Below are 13,817 nucleotides of genomic sequence, written 5' to 3'. Positions count from 1 at the left end.
TTTTTCATATCATAAGCTTCTGAAGCAAAGTTGCGGTGAAATTCGTTTGAAATTCGACTCTCCAGGCGAGCCATAAGGCCCGCGGGCCTATTTCTTGATGTCATTTGTTAGCCCTCTAGAGACTCAACAACTTTAGTTCTATATGTCTTTACAAAATATTTACCTGTAAAAAGTTATTGAGATCGACCGATATCGACAAAAAATCGACTCTACAGGCGAGCCATTAGGACCATAGGCCTATTTCTTGATATCAATCGATAGATCTCGATAAACTGAACAACTTTTGTTCAATATGTCCTTACAAAATATTTACCAGTTACAAGTTTTTGAAATCGACTGATATCGACAAAAATCGACTCTACAGGCGAGCCATGAGGCCCACAGACCCATTTTTTGATATTGATCGATAGGTTATGACACATTGAACAACTTTTGTTCAATAATGCTTTTCAAAAAATATGTCGTTTTAAAGATATGAGACGTCAAATATTTACGATTTTGGCCCTTAAAATCTCTAATTACGTAACATATGACTTACTTTTTGATTTGATAATATCAAGCTCGTTGAGATGAACATTTCCGCTTCTACAACTTATTATAAAATATTAATAGTTTCTGAGATATTCTCAAAAACATTTGGACCCTTCTGAACCCCTAATTTAAAGGGCCAGCCCGTTTTGCTTGATATCGTAAGAAAGGCCTTGTCATTTCAAACATTTTTTGCTCAACAAGTATTTAGAAATTCTTTACCGTTCTCGAGTTATCTCTACAAGAAATATTTAGGGGCCAAACTGTAGCTCCCTAACGGGGCCACATAGGGAAAAAACGAAATGTACATATTGTTTAGATTATCATTCTGAACAACTTTTGTTCAATAATGCTTTTAAAAAAATATGTCGTTTTAAAGATATGAGACGTCAAATATTTACGATTTTGGCCCTTAAAATCTCAAATTACGTAACATATGACCTACTTTTTGATTTGATAAGATCAAGCTCGTTGAGATGAACATTTCCGCTTCTACAACTTATTATAAAATATTAATAGTTTCTGAGATATTCTCAAAAACATTTGGACCCTTCTGAACCCCTAATTTAAAGGGCCAGCCCGTTTTGCTTGATATCGTAAGAAAGGCCTTGTCATTTTAAACATTTTTTGCTCAACAAGTATTTAGAAATTCTTTACCGTTCTCGAGTTATTTCTAGAAGTAATTTTTAGGGGCCAAACTGTAGCTCCCTAACGGGGCCACATAGGGTAAAAACGAAATATGCATATTGTTCAGATCATCATTCTGAACAACTTTTGTTCAATAATGCTTTTCAAAATATTTGTCGTTTTCGAGATACAAGGGGTAAAAAATTTATGGTTTTGGCCCTTAAAATCCCTTATTACGTAACATATGACCTAAATTTTTATATGAATAGATTTGGATTGTTGAGATGAACATTTTTTGTTCTTTGACTTATACCAAAATATTAACGATTTTTGAGATATTTGATCTAGACTTTGAGCCCTTCTAGATCCCTAATTTAAGGGGCTAGCCCCTAAATCGTGATATTTTCGAAAAGATCTCGTAAATGTGCACAACTTTTGTTCTACATGTCTTAACAAAATATTTGCAAGAAAAAAGATATTGGAGATCAAAGGTCAAAAATGGCCGAAATCGGCGAAAAATTTTGGCATCCATTTTTTCAGGTCCAGGCGAGCGTTTAGGCAAATCGCCTCCGGTAAAATCGAATCCCCCACAAATCTTCTAAAATGTTTACTCTATCTTGTGTAGAAATTTCAAGACTCTAGCTTCAAAACTAACGGAGGAGATGTGTGGACAACAAGGCCCTTCAAAAAGTCACTAAAAGAGAGATAACTCCTGACCGGAAGTGACGTCAAGCACGAAATTTTGCAAGCAAAGTCTCGTCACCAAAAGACATCTTTCCTGAAAATTTCGTGAAAATCGATCGAGAAATGGCTGAGAAAAACGCGTGTACTACCAAGGAAAATAATAATAATAATAATAATGATAATGAAGAAGAAGAACGCGAACAATAATAGTAAGGTCTTCCGCAGGAGACGGAAGACCTTAATAAACAGTAGAATCACTAGAAGGTCTTCCGTTGGAAACGGAAGACCTTAATAAACAGTAGAATCACTATAAGGTCTTCCGTTGGTAACGGAAGACCTTAATAAACAGTAGAATCACTAGAAGGTCTTCCGTTGGAAACGGAAGACCTTAATAATAATAAACAGTAGAATCACTATAAGGTCTTCGGTCTGAACGGAAGACCTTAATAATAATAATAAACAGTAGAATCACTATAAGGTCTTCCGTCTGGAAAGGAAGACCTTAATAATAAGAATAATAAGAAACGGAGCAAAAACAATATGTCTCCGACACTTTGTGTTCGGAGACATAATAAGAATAATAAGAAACAGAGCAAAAACAATATGTCTCCGACACTTTGTGTTCGGAGACATAATAATAAGAATAATAAGAAACGGAGCAAAAACAATATGTCTCCGACACTTTGTGTTCGGAGACATAATAAGAATAACGAGTTATAACTGTATTGGGATGCCAACACAAATGTCTCCGAACACCTCCCCATGTCAGAAATGCTTTTTGATGTCAGATATGCACTCATGATTCTCAAAAAACCCTAAAAACTTAATTTGGTTGAAATCCGACGGACTTGATTTTTGGCCGCCATTTTCTTCAATGGCGGCCATTTTGAAACATTTGAAAATTGATTGGAAGGAAATACTGATGCTAGAAATGAATTGTGGACCCTCCATTTACCCCAGAACCCAAATGTTGTAGAGATTTTAACAGTTTGAAATATTTCAGTATATGGCGGCCATTTTGAAAATGGCGGCTCAAAAAAAATTTTGATGGTGGAAATGGACTCGGGGTGACCATATAACCCTAGAAATCGAATTTGGTTGAAATCTGACTACCTTGAGTTTTTGACGTTTTTTGGCCGCCATCTTGAAACGGCGGCCATTTTGAAAAGTTGAAAAGTTGAATGCACCCCTCCTAGTGACCCCCTATCAGCTCACAAAGTTTGAAGCGGATTTGTCGAAGCACTTTCACAAAATCGGTCGGACAAATTTCTCACTAAAGAAGAGGAAAAATCAGAAGAAAAGAATAAGAATAACGAGCTATAACTGTGTTGGGATGCCAACACAAATGTCTCCGAACACTTCCCCATGTCACAAATGGTTTTTGATACCGGATATACACTCAGGATCCTTTAAAAACCCTAGAAACTGAATTTGGTTGAAATCCGACGGACTTGTAATTTGGACGCCATTTTCTTCAATGTCAGCCATTTTGAAACATTTGAAAATAGATTGGAAGGAAATACTGATGCAAGAAATGAATTGTGGACCCTCAATTTACCCCAGAACCCAAATGTTGTAAAGATTTCAACACTTTGAAATATTTCGGTATATGGCGGCCATTTTGAAAATGGCGGCTCAAAAAAAAAATTTTTTGGTGGAAATGGACTCGGGGTCACTAAGTTACCCTAGAAATTGAATTTGGTTGAAATCCAACAACCTTGAGTTTTTGACGTTTTTTGGCCGCCATCTTGAAACGGCGGCCATTTTGAAAATTTGAAAAGTTGAATGCACCCTTCCTAGTGACCCCCTATCACCTCACAAAGTTTGAAGTGGATCTGTCGAAGCACTTTCACAAAATCGGTCGGACAAATTTCTCACTAAAGAAGAGGAAAAATAAGAAGAAAAGAATAAGAATAACGAGCTATAACTGTGTTAGGATGCCAACACAAATGTCTCCGAACACCTCCCCATGTCAGAAATGGTTCTTGATGCCAGATATGCACTCAGGATCCTCAAAGAACTCTAGAAACTGAATTTGGTTGAAATCCGACGGACTTGATTTTTGGCCGCCATTTTCTTCAATGGAGGCCATTTTAAAAGATTTGAAAATTGATTGGAAGGAAATACTGATGCTAGAAATGAATTGTGGACCCTCCATTTAGCCCAGAACCCAAATGTTGTAGATATTTTAACCCTTTCAAAAATTTCGGTATATGGCGGCCATTTTCAAAATGGCGGCTGAAAAAAAAAATTTGATGGTGGAAATGGACTCGGGGTCACTAAATTACCCTAGAAATAGAATTTGGTTGAAATCCGACAACCTTGAGTTTTTGACGTTTTTTTGCCGCCATTTTGAAACGGCGGCCATTTTCAAAATTTGAAAAATTGATTGCACCCCTCCTAATGACCCTTTATCAGCTCACAAAGTTTGAAGTTGATCAGTCGAAGCGTGTTCATAAAATCGCGCGGACAAATTTCTCACTAAAGAAGAGGAAAAATAAGAAGAAAAGAATAAGAATAAGAAAGAATAGCGAGCTATAACTGTGTTGGGATGCCAACACAAATGTCTCCGAACACCTCCCCATGTCAGAAATGGTTTTTGATGCCAGATATGGACTCAGGATTCTCAAAAAACCCTAGAAACTAAGTTTGGTTGAAATCCGACGGACTTGATTTTTGACAGCCATTTTCTTGAATGGCGGCCATTTTGAAACATTTGAAAATAGATTGGAAGGAAATACTGATGCTAAAAATGAACTGTGGACCCTCTAATTACCCCAGAAATCATATGTTGTAGAGATTTTAACATTTTCAAATATTTTGGTATATGGCGGCCATTTTGAAAATTGCGGCTCAAAAATTTTTTTGGATGGTAGGAATGGACTCGGGGTCACAATATTACTCTAGAAATAAAATTTGGTTGAAATCCGACAATTTTGAGTTTTTGACTTTTTTGGCCGCCATCTTGAAACGGCGGCCATTTTGAAAATTTGAAAAGTTGATTGCACCCCTCCTCATGATCCCCTATCAGTTCACAAAGTTTGAAGTGGATCTGTCGAAGCACGTTCATACAATCGAGCGGACAAATTTCTCAGGAAAGAAGAGGAATAATAAGAAGAATAAGAAGAAGAAGAAAATAAGAATAACGAGCTTTTACTGTGTTGGGATGCCAACACAAATGTCTCCGAACACCTCCCCATGTCAGAAATGGTTTTTGATGCCAGATATGGACTCAGGATTCTCAAAAAACCCTAGAAACTAAGTTTGGTTGAAATCCGACGGACTTGATTTTTGACAGCCATTTTCTTGAATGGCGGCCATTTTGAAACATTTGAAAATAGATTGGAAGGAAATACTGATGCTAAAAATGAACTGTGGACCCTCTAATTACCCCAGAAATCATATGTTGTAGAGATTTTAACATTTTCAAATATTTTGGTATATGGCGGCCATTTTGAAAATTGCGGCTCAAAAATTTTTTTGGATGGTAGGAATGGACTCGGGGTCACAATATTACTCTAGAAATAAAATTTGGTTGAAATCCGACAATTTTGAGTTTTTGACTTTTTTGGCCGCCATCTTGAAACGGCGGCCATTTTGAAAATTTGAAAAGTTGATTGCACCCCTCCTCATGATCTCCTATCAGTTCACAAAGTTTGAAGTGGATCTGTCGAAGCACGTTCATACAATCGAGCGGACAAATTTCTCAGGAAAGAAGAGGAATAATAAGAAGAATAAGAAGAAGAAGAAAATAAGAATAACGAGCTTTTACTGTGTTGGGATGCCAACACAAATGTCTCCGAACACCTCCCCACGCCAGAAATGGTTTTTGATGCCAGAAATGGACTCAGAATCCTCCATCAAACCTAGAGAGTAAATTAGGTTGAAATTCGACGGACTGGAATTTTGGCCGCCATTTTCTTGAATGGCGGCCATTTTGAAACATTTGAAAATTGATTGGAAGGAAATAATGATGCTAGAAATGAACTGTTGACGCTCAATTGACCCCAGAACCCTAATGTTGTAGAGATTTTAACACTTTTAAAAATTTCGGTATATGGCGGCCATTTTGAAAATGGTGGCTCAAAAAAAAATTTGATGGTGGAAATGGACTCGGGGTCACAATATTACTCTAGAAATAAAATTTGGTTGAAATCCGACAATTTTGAGTTTTTGACTTTTTTGGCCGCCATCTTGAAACGGCGGCATTTTAAAAATTTGAAAAGTTGATTGCACCCCTCCTCATGACCCCCTATCAGTTCACAAAGTTTGAAGTGGATCTGTCGAAGCACTTTCATACAATCAAGCGGACAAATTTCTCAGGAAAGAAGAGGAATAAGAAGAAGAAGAAGAATAAAATAAGAATAATAAGAAACGGAGCAAAAACAATATGTCTCCGACACTTTGTGTTCGGAGACATAATAAGAAACGGAGCAAAAACAATATGTCTCCGACACTTTGTGTTCGGAGACATAATAAGAAACGGAGCAAAAACAATATGTCTCCGACATTTTGTGTTCAGAGACATAATAATAATAGAGGAAAAGAAACATAAGAATCACTATAAGGTCTTCCGTTGAGACGGAAGACTTTAACAATAGAATCACTAGAAGGTCTTCTGTTGGTAACGGAAGACCTTAATGATAAACAGTACAATCACTAGAAGGTCTTCCGTTGGTAACGGAATACCTTAATAATAGAGGAAAAGAAACATAAGAATCACTATAAGGTCTTCCGTTGAGACGCAAGACCTTAATAATAATAAGAATAATAAGAAACGGATCAAAAGCAATATGTCTCCGACACCTTGTGTTCGGAGATATAATAATAGAGGAAAAGAAACATAAGAATCACTATAAGGTCTTCCGTTGAGACGGAAGACCTTAATAATAATAAGAATAATAACAAACGGAGCAAAAACAATATGTCTCCGACACCTTGTGTTCGGAGACATAATAATAGAGGAAAAGAAACATAAGAATCACTATAAGGTCTTCCGTTGAGACGGAAGACCTTAATGATAATAAAAAACAGTAGAATCACTATAAGCTCTTCCGTTTGGAACGGAAGACCTTAATAAGAATAATAGAAACAGAGCAAAAACAATATATCTCCGACACTTTGTGTTCGGAGACACAATAAGAATAAGAATAATAAGAAACAGAGCAAAAACAATATGTCTCCGAGACTTTGTGTTCGGAGACATAATAAGAAGAAACAGAGTAAAAACTTTATGTTCCCAAACTTTGTTTGGGGAACATAATAAGCGACCTTATCATCATCGCCGATTTATTGCGTCACAACAAAGCAGTTGGGAAAACCTTTGGTTTGGCGTTTACTCTTCAAAATGTATATCTACATGTATAAAACCTTAATCTGTCTAGACAAGTGTCAATATCGTGTACATAATTTTAAAAAAAACGTTTATTTTTTCTGACCTTCTAAACCTTTTGGTTTATTGGAAAGCTTTGAATTTTGATACACGGTCCTGTTAAAATTTGATCAGGAAAGTTCATCCTCAGCAGGGGAGAGTTAAAAGAGTCCGTATATGTATACCCCACCCACCCCACCCCCACCCCTTTTTTTCGAGATAGAAAACTTTAAAATAAGAATATAAAACTATGAGGTACAGTAGTTAACACAATGATGTATACGCAAATGGAATTGTCTAAATATGACATGAAGAAAGAGAGACTCTAAATATGTATTTAATGCATACCAGCAACTCCTCAGGTTGCTTGAAGTTGCAGACTGGTGTTCTTTTCCTTTCCGCATCTACTAAGCTTTGAATCATTAATTTGTGCAAGTCCAGTAACATGTTTTGGACTTCTGGGTTGCAAAAAGCGTCATCTGAAATGATATGTACAATAACATATAAATCATGATCAAATGAAAAAAAAAAAAACATTGGGAGAAATAATCAAATAATTGTACCAAAATTTAGATTATCAATCAAAATAATATGACTCAATATGACAGTGTTGAATATAATGCTTTTTTAATTTAAATCAATAGTTTCTATTCAAATATTCCTCCCAGGGTATGTGTATCGTGTTCATCATCAAACAACAGTTCGGCATAATAGTCACTCACAGAGTATGTGTATCGTGTCAGTCATCAAACAATAGGTCGGCATAATAGTCACTCACAGAATATGTGTATCGTGTCCATCATCAAACAACAGGTCGGCATAATAGTCACCAACACAGTATGTATATCGTGTCTATCATCAAACAACAGGTCGGCATAATAGTCACTCAAAGAGTATGTGTATCGCGTCCACCATCAAACAACAGGTTGGCATAATAGTCACTCATAGAGTATGTGTATCGTGTCAGTCATCAAACAACAGGTCGGCATAATAGTCACTCACAGAGTATGTGTATCGCGTCCACCATCAAACAACAGGTCGGCATAATAGTCACTCATAGAGTATGTGTATCGTGTCAGTCATCAAACAACAGGTCGGCATAATAGTCACTCACAGAGTATGTGTATCGTATTAACCATCAATCAACAGGTCGACATAATAGTCACTCACAGAATATGTGTATCGTGTCCATCATCAAACAACAGGTTGGAATAATAGTCACTCACAGAGTATGTGTATCATGTCCAACATCAAACAACAGGTCGGCATAATAGTCACTCACATATTATGTGTATCGCGTTCACCATCAAACAACAGGTCGGCATAATAGTCATTCACAGGGTATGTATATTGTATTAACCATCAATCAACAGGTCGGCATAATAGTCATTCACAAATTATGTGTATCGCACCCACCATCAAACAACAGGTTGGCATAATAGTCACTCACAGAGTATGTGTATCGTATTAACCATCAATCAACAGGTCGGCATAATAGTCACTCACAGAGTATGTGTATCGCGTCCACCATCAAACAACAGGTCGGCATAATAGTCACTCACAGGGTATGTATATTGTATTAACCATCAATCAACAGGTCGGCATAATAGTCATTCACAGATTATGTGTATCGCGCCCACCATCAAACAACAGGTCGGCATAATAGTCACTCACAGAGTATGTGTATCGTATTAACCATCAATCAACAGGTCGGCATAATAGTCACTCACAGAGTATGCGTATCGTATTAACCAGCAATCAACAGGTCGGCATAATAGTCACTCACAGAGTATGTGTATCGTGTCCATCATTAAACAACAGGTCGGCATAATAGTCACTCACAGAGTATGTGTATCGTGTCAATAATCAAACAACAGGTCGGCATAATAGTCACTCACAGAGTATGTGTGTCGTGTCCATCATCAAACAAAAGGTCGGCATAATAGTCACCCACACAGTATGTATATCGTGTCTATAATTAAACCACAGGTCGGCATGATAGTCACTCACAGATTATGTGTATCGCGTCTACCACCAAACAACAGGTCGGCATAATAGTCACTCACAGAGTATGTGTATCATATTAACCATCAATCAACAGGTTGGCATAATAGTCACTGACAGAGTATGTGTATCATGTCCAACATCGAACAAACAGTGTCCATCATTAAACAACAGGTCGGCATAATAGTCACTCACAGAGTATGTGTATCGTGTCCATCATTAAACAACAGGTCGGCATAATAGTCACTCACAGAGTATGTGTATCGTGCCCATCATTAAACAACAGGTCGGCATAATAGTCACTCACAGAGTATGTGTATCGTGTCCATCAGCTTATCAGACAAATATGGGAAAATATTCCCCTGTGTGCTTCTATTCCAGACAGGATTAAGGAAGTAATCCGTAAGAAAGGGAATCTGACAAAATATTAGGTAAGTGTCTTCAGCTTTAACTACACAAATCTCCGTTTAAATCTTCCGTTGTGAACATAAACAACACAACGCCATTTTGAAAATGCCGAATACTTTTGTCCATTGACTGTAGTTTGTATCAGTAATATCAATAAGCGTAATACGGGATTTTCGAGATACGGATCCACTCCGACTATTATCGCGCGTTGAACGTAATTTGTGGGACATGTCACTTCCGGATTACAATAACAACTAAGTAAACAAGCATGGGATACTTCATTTACTATCAAATTCCTGCATTTAAATGCTATCTTTGAAAGTAAGGAATCACTACAACCATTTTATAGGGAAATGCATTTGATTAAAGTATGTGAGTTGGCGAGGGAATAAAAAAAGGAACATCTTGAGGATGTCGGTAAAACTTCACGCCTTGCATCCAATGATACGCGTCTAAATACGCCTTTTCCCTTTCATCTAACTTACTCCCTGGTATTAAGCACCAATAGTGACTTGGATCGTCATCGTAGGACATCGCATAGCTCTTTAGGGGCTGACTGCTAGCGAAACACCATTTGTATCAATGTCAACTTTGCCCTACAATTGGTTATTATCACGTGACCGTGGTGTATAAAAGTCAAATATAATCGGTCGTTCCGGCACATCCCGAAAGTTCCGTAAGCATTATTTTTAGGTTATACCGAGCGAAGCCGAATGCCCGTCGGCCAAGCAAGGCTTTAAAGGTAACAAGTATGTAAAAGAAAAATTGAGAAAATCTGCAAAGGAATATATATAATCTCTACATACGTTCATTGAAAAAATTGTGATCCATATGGGCGCCACGATATTCTTTTGTTCGTTAGTTGCTTCTACGGTTATTCGTGTTTTAATTTGGAATGCCAAAAATACAAGACTGACGTTCAATTTGTAATTCAAACACTTAGTTTGTTAAAAATGAATGGGATACTTATTACTGTTAGCCTACAGTTTTTAGCCAATCATCAAATAGGAAAAGAGTAAAACGACTAAATAAATGAACGAGTTCACGAGTTTCTTTAAATAAAAATATATGATATATTTATCCTTACGTTTTTAACACTTTGAACTTGTTGGTTAGTTTTGATTAATTTTAACTGTCTTTTAAATTGCAAACGGGATGTATTATTCTTTATAATTGTTTGATTTGAAAGAGAGAAAAAAGTCGAGGATAAATGTGATGTCACAATGCACGGTTTACGTCTGCTGCAGTTTCATGTGTATTCCCCGCGTTAAATGAATAGGCGGATCCTTTGTCTATCCTCATATGTACCCCTTTCATATTTAGATGTTACTGGGCGTTTAGCTCAAGGTTACTATCATAAATAAAATACATTTTTAAATGAATTATGGTTTATCGTACTTAACGGAATTATTAATGATTATCACTTGGGACACGCCAATGACCATTTTTAAAATGCTTCGCTCGGCCCAACGGTCACACCGTATACATATCAGATACGGCGGGTGTGACCGGTCGACAGGGGATGTTTACTCCTCCTAGGCACCTGATCCCACCCTGGTGTGTCCAGAGGTACGTGTTTGCCCAACTGTCTATTTTGTATTGCTTATAGGAGTTATGAGATTGATCACTGTATGTTATATTAAGTCACCTTTCACATAATTACATTCAATACAGAAAAGATTGGACAAGAGGTGATTTAGCTAAAACTGTGGAAGTCTGTTTACATGAGTTGAGCGAATGTCTGTATGTAGAAATGTATAGCAGATTTTAACTTTGTATACATATTTAATTTTAAGATTTCCTAAAGATGCACATAAACGTTGAAATTGGTTGGGGCACTGAATCTGGATGGATTTGTACCCAATGAACATTCCTATACCTATGTGTGTTCTGGGCACTTTGTGGTTTGGCACAGTGATGATCCCTAGAATGAGAATTATTTTCCCACCATGTTCTCATCAGGATATGTCTGTTGATGCAGAACCAAGCAACCAGAAGGAATATTCAAAAAGGTAAAAAGTATATCATTAAAGAAACTAGTCAATTTATAAAAATTATTTCATTTGATGGATAATACATGTACAATATGCATGTATTTCAAGAATGTCATGATTCAAATTAGCATCTGATTATAATTTAATGATTCTGTACTTTTGTTTATAATAAGACAGTAATTCAAGTAAGTGATTAATTTAGAATTTAGCTGAAGAAATTCAAATTATTAACTTATTACTTGATTTTTCATTATGCAACACACATATCTTATCTACATATATCTATGTTTATTCACCAATCAAGGGCCCTTGAGGGACATGTACAGTTTAAGTAGCAATTAATTATAACAATATAAATAAATAACAATCATTCAGAAGTACTAATTCTGTCATATTTCAAATTTCTGTACTGCACATATCACAATTATTTATGAAATACTGATAGAGACAAGAATTAGCAAAATGAAATACATGTATACAATAATAAATAACCGAATTGCTTCACACATCTAAGAGCAGTGCCAGTTTCAGAGACAGTGGATAATGATAATGTTATGTGAATACATATGAAATGGTAATCAATACCAGTATAAGAGTTTAGTAAATACAATATGCAAATAGAATGCACATGTACATGCAGGATCCAGTTGTTCTGAATGTTTTATGCCTACAACTTTTACTAGGTATAAACTACCCCAAAATCAGGTGAAATTGTATATTACAGTGTTCAAAATTGGTTTAAAACTTGGTATAGACCACAGGTCGATGCCAAAACAAGATGGCATAGACCTCATCGAATTGGCATAGGCCGCAACATTGAAAAAAATAAAACAAATTTATACATTTTCTTTTATTTCTAATGTACTTAGAAAGCATATTTTCTTTCCATTTCCATAACAATATCTTCCTTTCTTCATAAAGTTTATCAGACGTAGACTGACCATGCTGGGTCCTTTGTGATAACTTTACTGCTTTAAATCTAGAAAATCGGCATAGACAATTTTGTCTATCTCAATTACAATTGGCATAGACCAGTGTCATATGACATAGAATTGGTCTAACGAACACTGACATTGTTTTAGTCAATTAGCTACATTCTTTAAAGATATATATTTAGAAATTCATTATTATCATATCCATGTATGACTTTTGTATTTATTTGTAATAAAATGTGATCATTTAAAAATTTTACATTATGTCCATTTACATCCACATACAAATATTTGAAAAAGAGGGGGCATATTGTTTTTCATTTGTCGGTCTGTTTGTCAATCTATCAGTCTGTAGACCAAGTCTTATCGCTTATATCTCAAGAACCTTTGGCTTGGCAAACATCAAACGTTGTGAACAGGTACATCTTAGAGAGTTGATAACCCTATTGATTTTGAGGTCAGATGGTCAAAGGTCAATCCACTCTGGATATAGGAAGACATTGTCTGCTCAATATCTCAAATTGTTTTGTCACTACTATTAATAAATGATACATAACCCTGATCAATTTTGTACCATGTGGAACATACATGTTTCTGAAACATATCTTGTTGACTTTATATCTGCAGCTACCAGGCCCCAGGATCATGTAACAAACTCAGACTTAAGTCAAAATTTCAATCACATGTAAAACATTCATTACTTTTGAAATGAAACTCTTAATTTGCATACACCAGAAATTCAATGAAACAATATTGAATAGCAATTTTATTTTGGAATGATCGACTTCTCAATCATTTCATCACAATATTCAGATTTTGACTTAAGCTTAAGATGTTTCATGATCCTGGGGCCTGGTGACTAAGTGTGAAAAGATGGGGTACTGAAGAGGTACTTCTGCTACCCCTGGTGAGAGGGACCGACCTAAATGTCTGATGTTATTGGAGCATATAGATCAGTTTCTAGCCATATTGATGAGACGGAAAGTTGGATTGTATGTTGAAGATATTGCTGAATGCTTTGGTATGTGTTTAAACTAGTAGCATTGTCATGGAATTTTTTCATTTTATAAAACAGGGGTTTTTTGCAAAAATAATTAGAAAAGTTTCATACTGTACATGTAGAATTTATACATAACTATCATACTGTTCAAAATATGGAATGTTAGGGTCGAGATTTTAGGAGACAGATAAAGTAATTACTAATGCATGTTTAGGAGTGTCACTTGGAACCTATTCAAAGGAACATGTCTGTTTTATGTTTTACCAAAT

General features: G+C 36.0%; 1 protein-coding gene across 1 annotated transcript in view; it reads right to left on the bottom strand.

Annotated features, from left to right (window-relative positions):
• LOC125646540 (cysteine sulfinic acid decarboxylase-like) overlaps window positions 1–13,817 on the bottom strand; it is a 152,536-nt gene that overhangs the window by 124,070 nt on the left and 14,649 nt on the right. The window contains exon 3 of the mRNA XM_048872888.2: window positions 7,559–7,689. Coding sequence (XP_048728845.1) covers window positions 7,559–7,689 — 131 coding nt within the window. The remainder of the gene's footprint in view (window positions 1–7,558; window positions 7,690–13,817) is intronic.

Source organism: Ostrea edulis, chromosome 6 (genome assembly GCF_947568905.1).
Source record: "Ostrea edulis chromosome 6, xbOstEdul1.1, whole genome shotgun sequence".
Lineage (NCBI taxonomy): Eukaryota > Metazoa > Mollusca > Bivalvia > Ostreida > Ostreidae > Ostrea > Ostrea edulis.
Note: the sequence above shows the minus strand (reverse complement) of the source record. Positions and strands in the feature narration are given on the sequence as shown.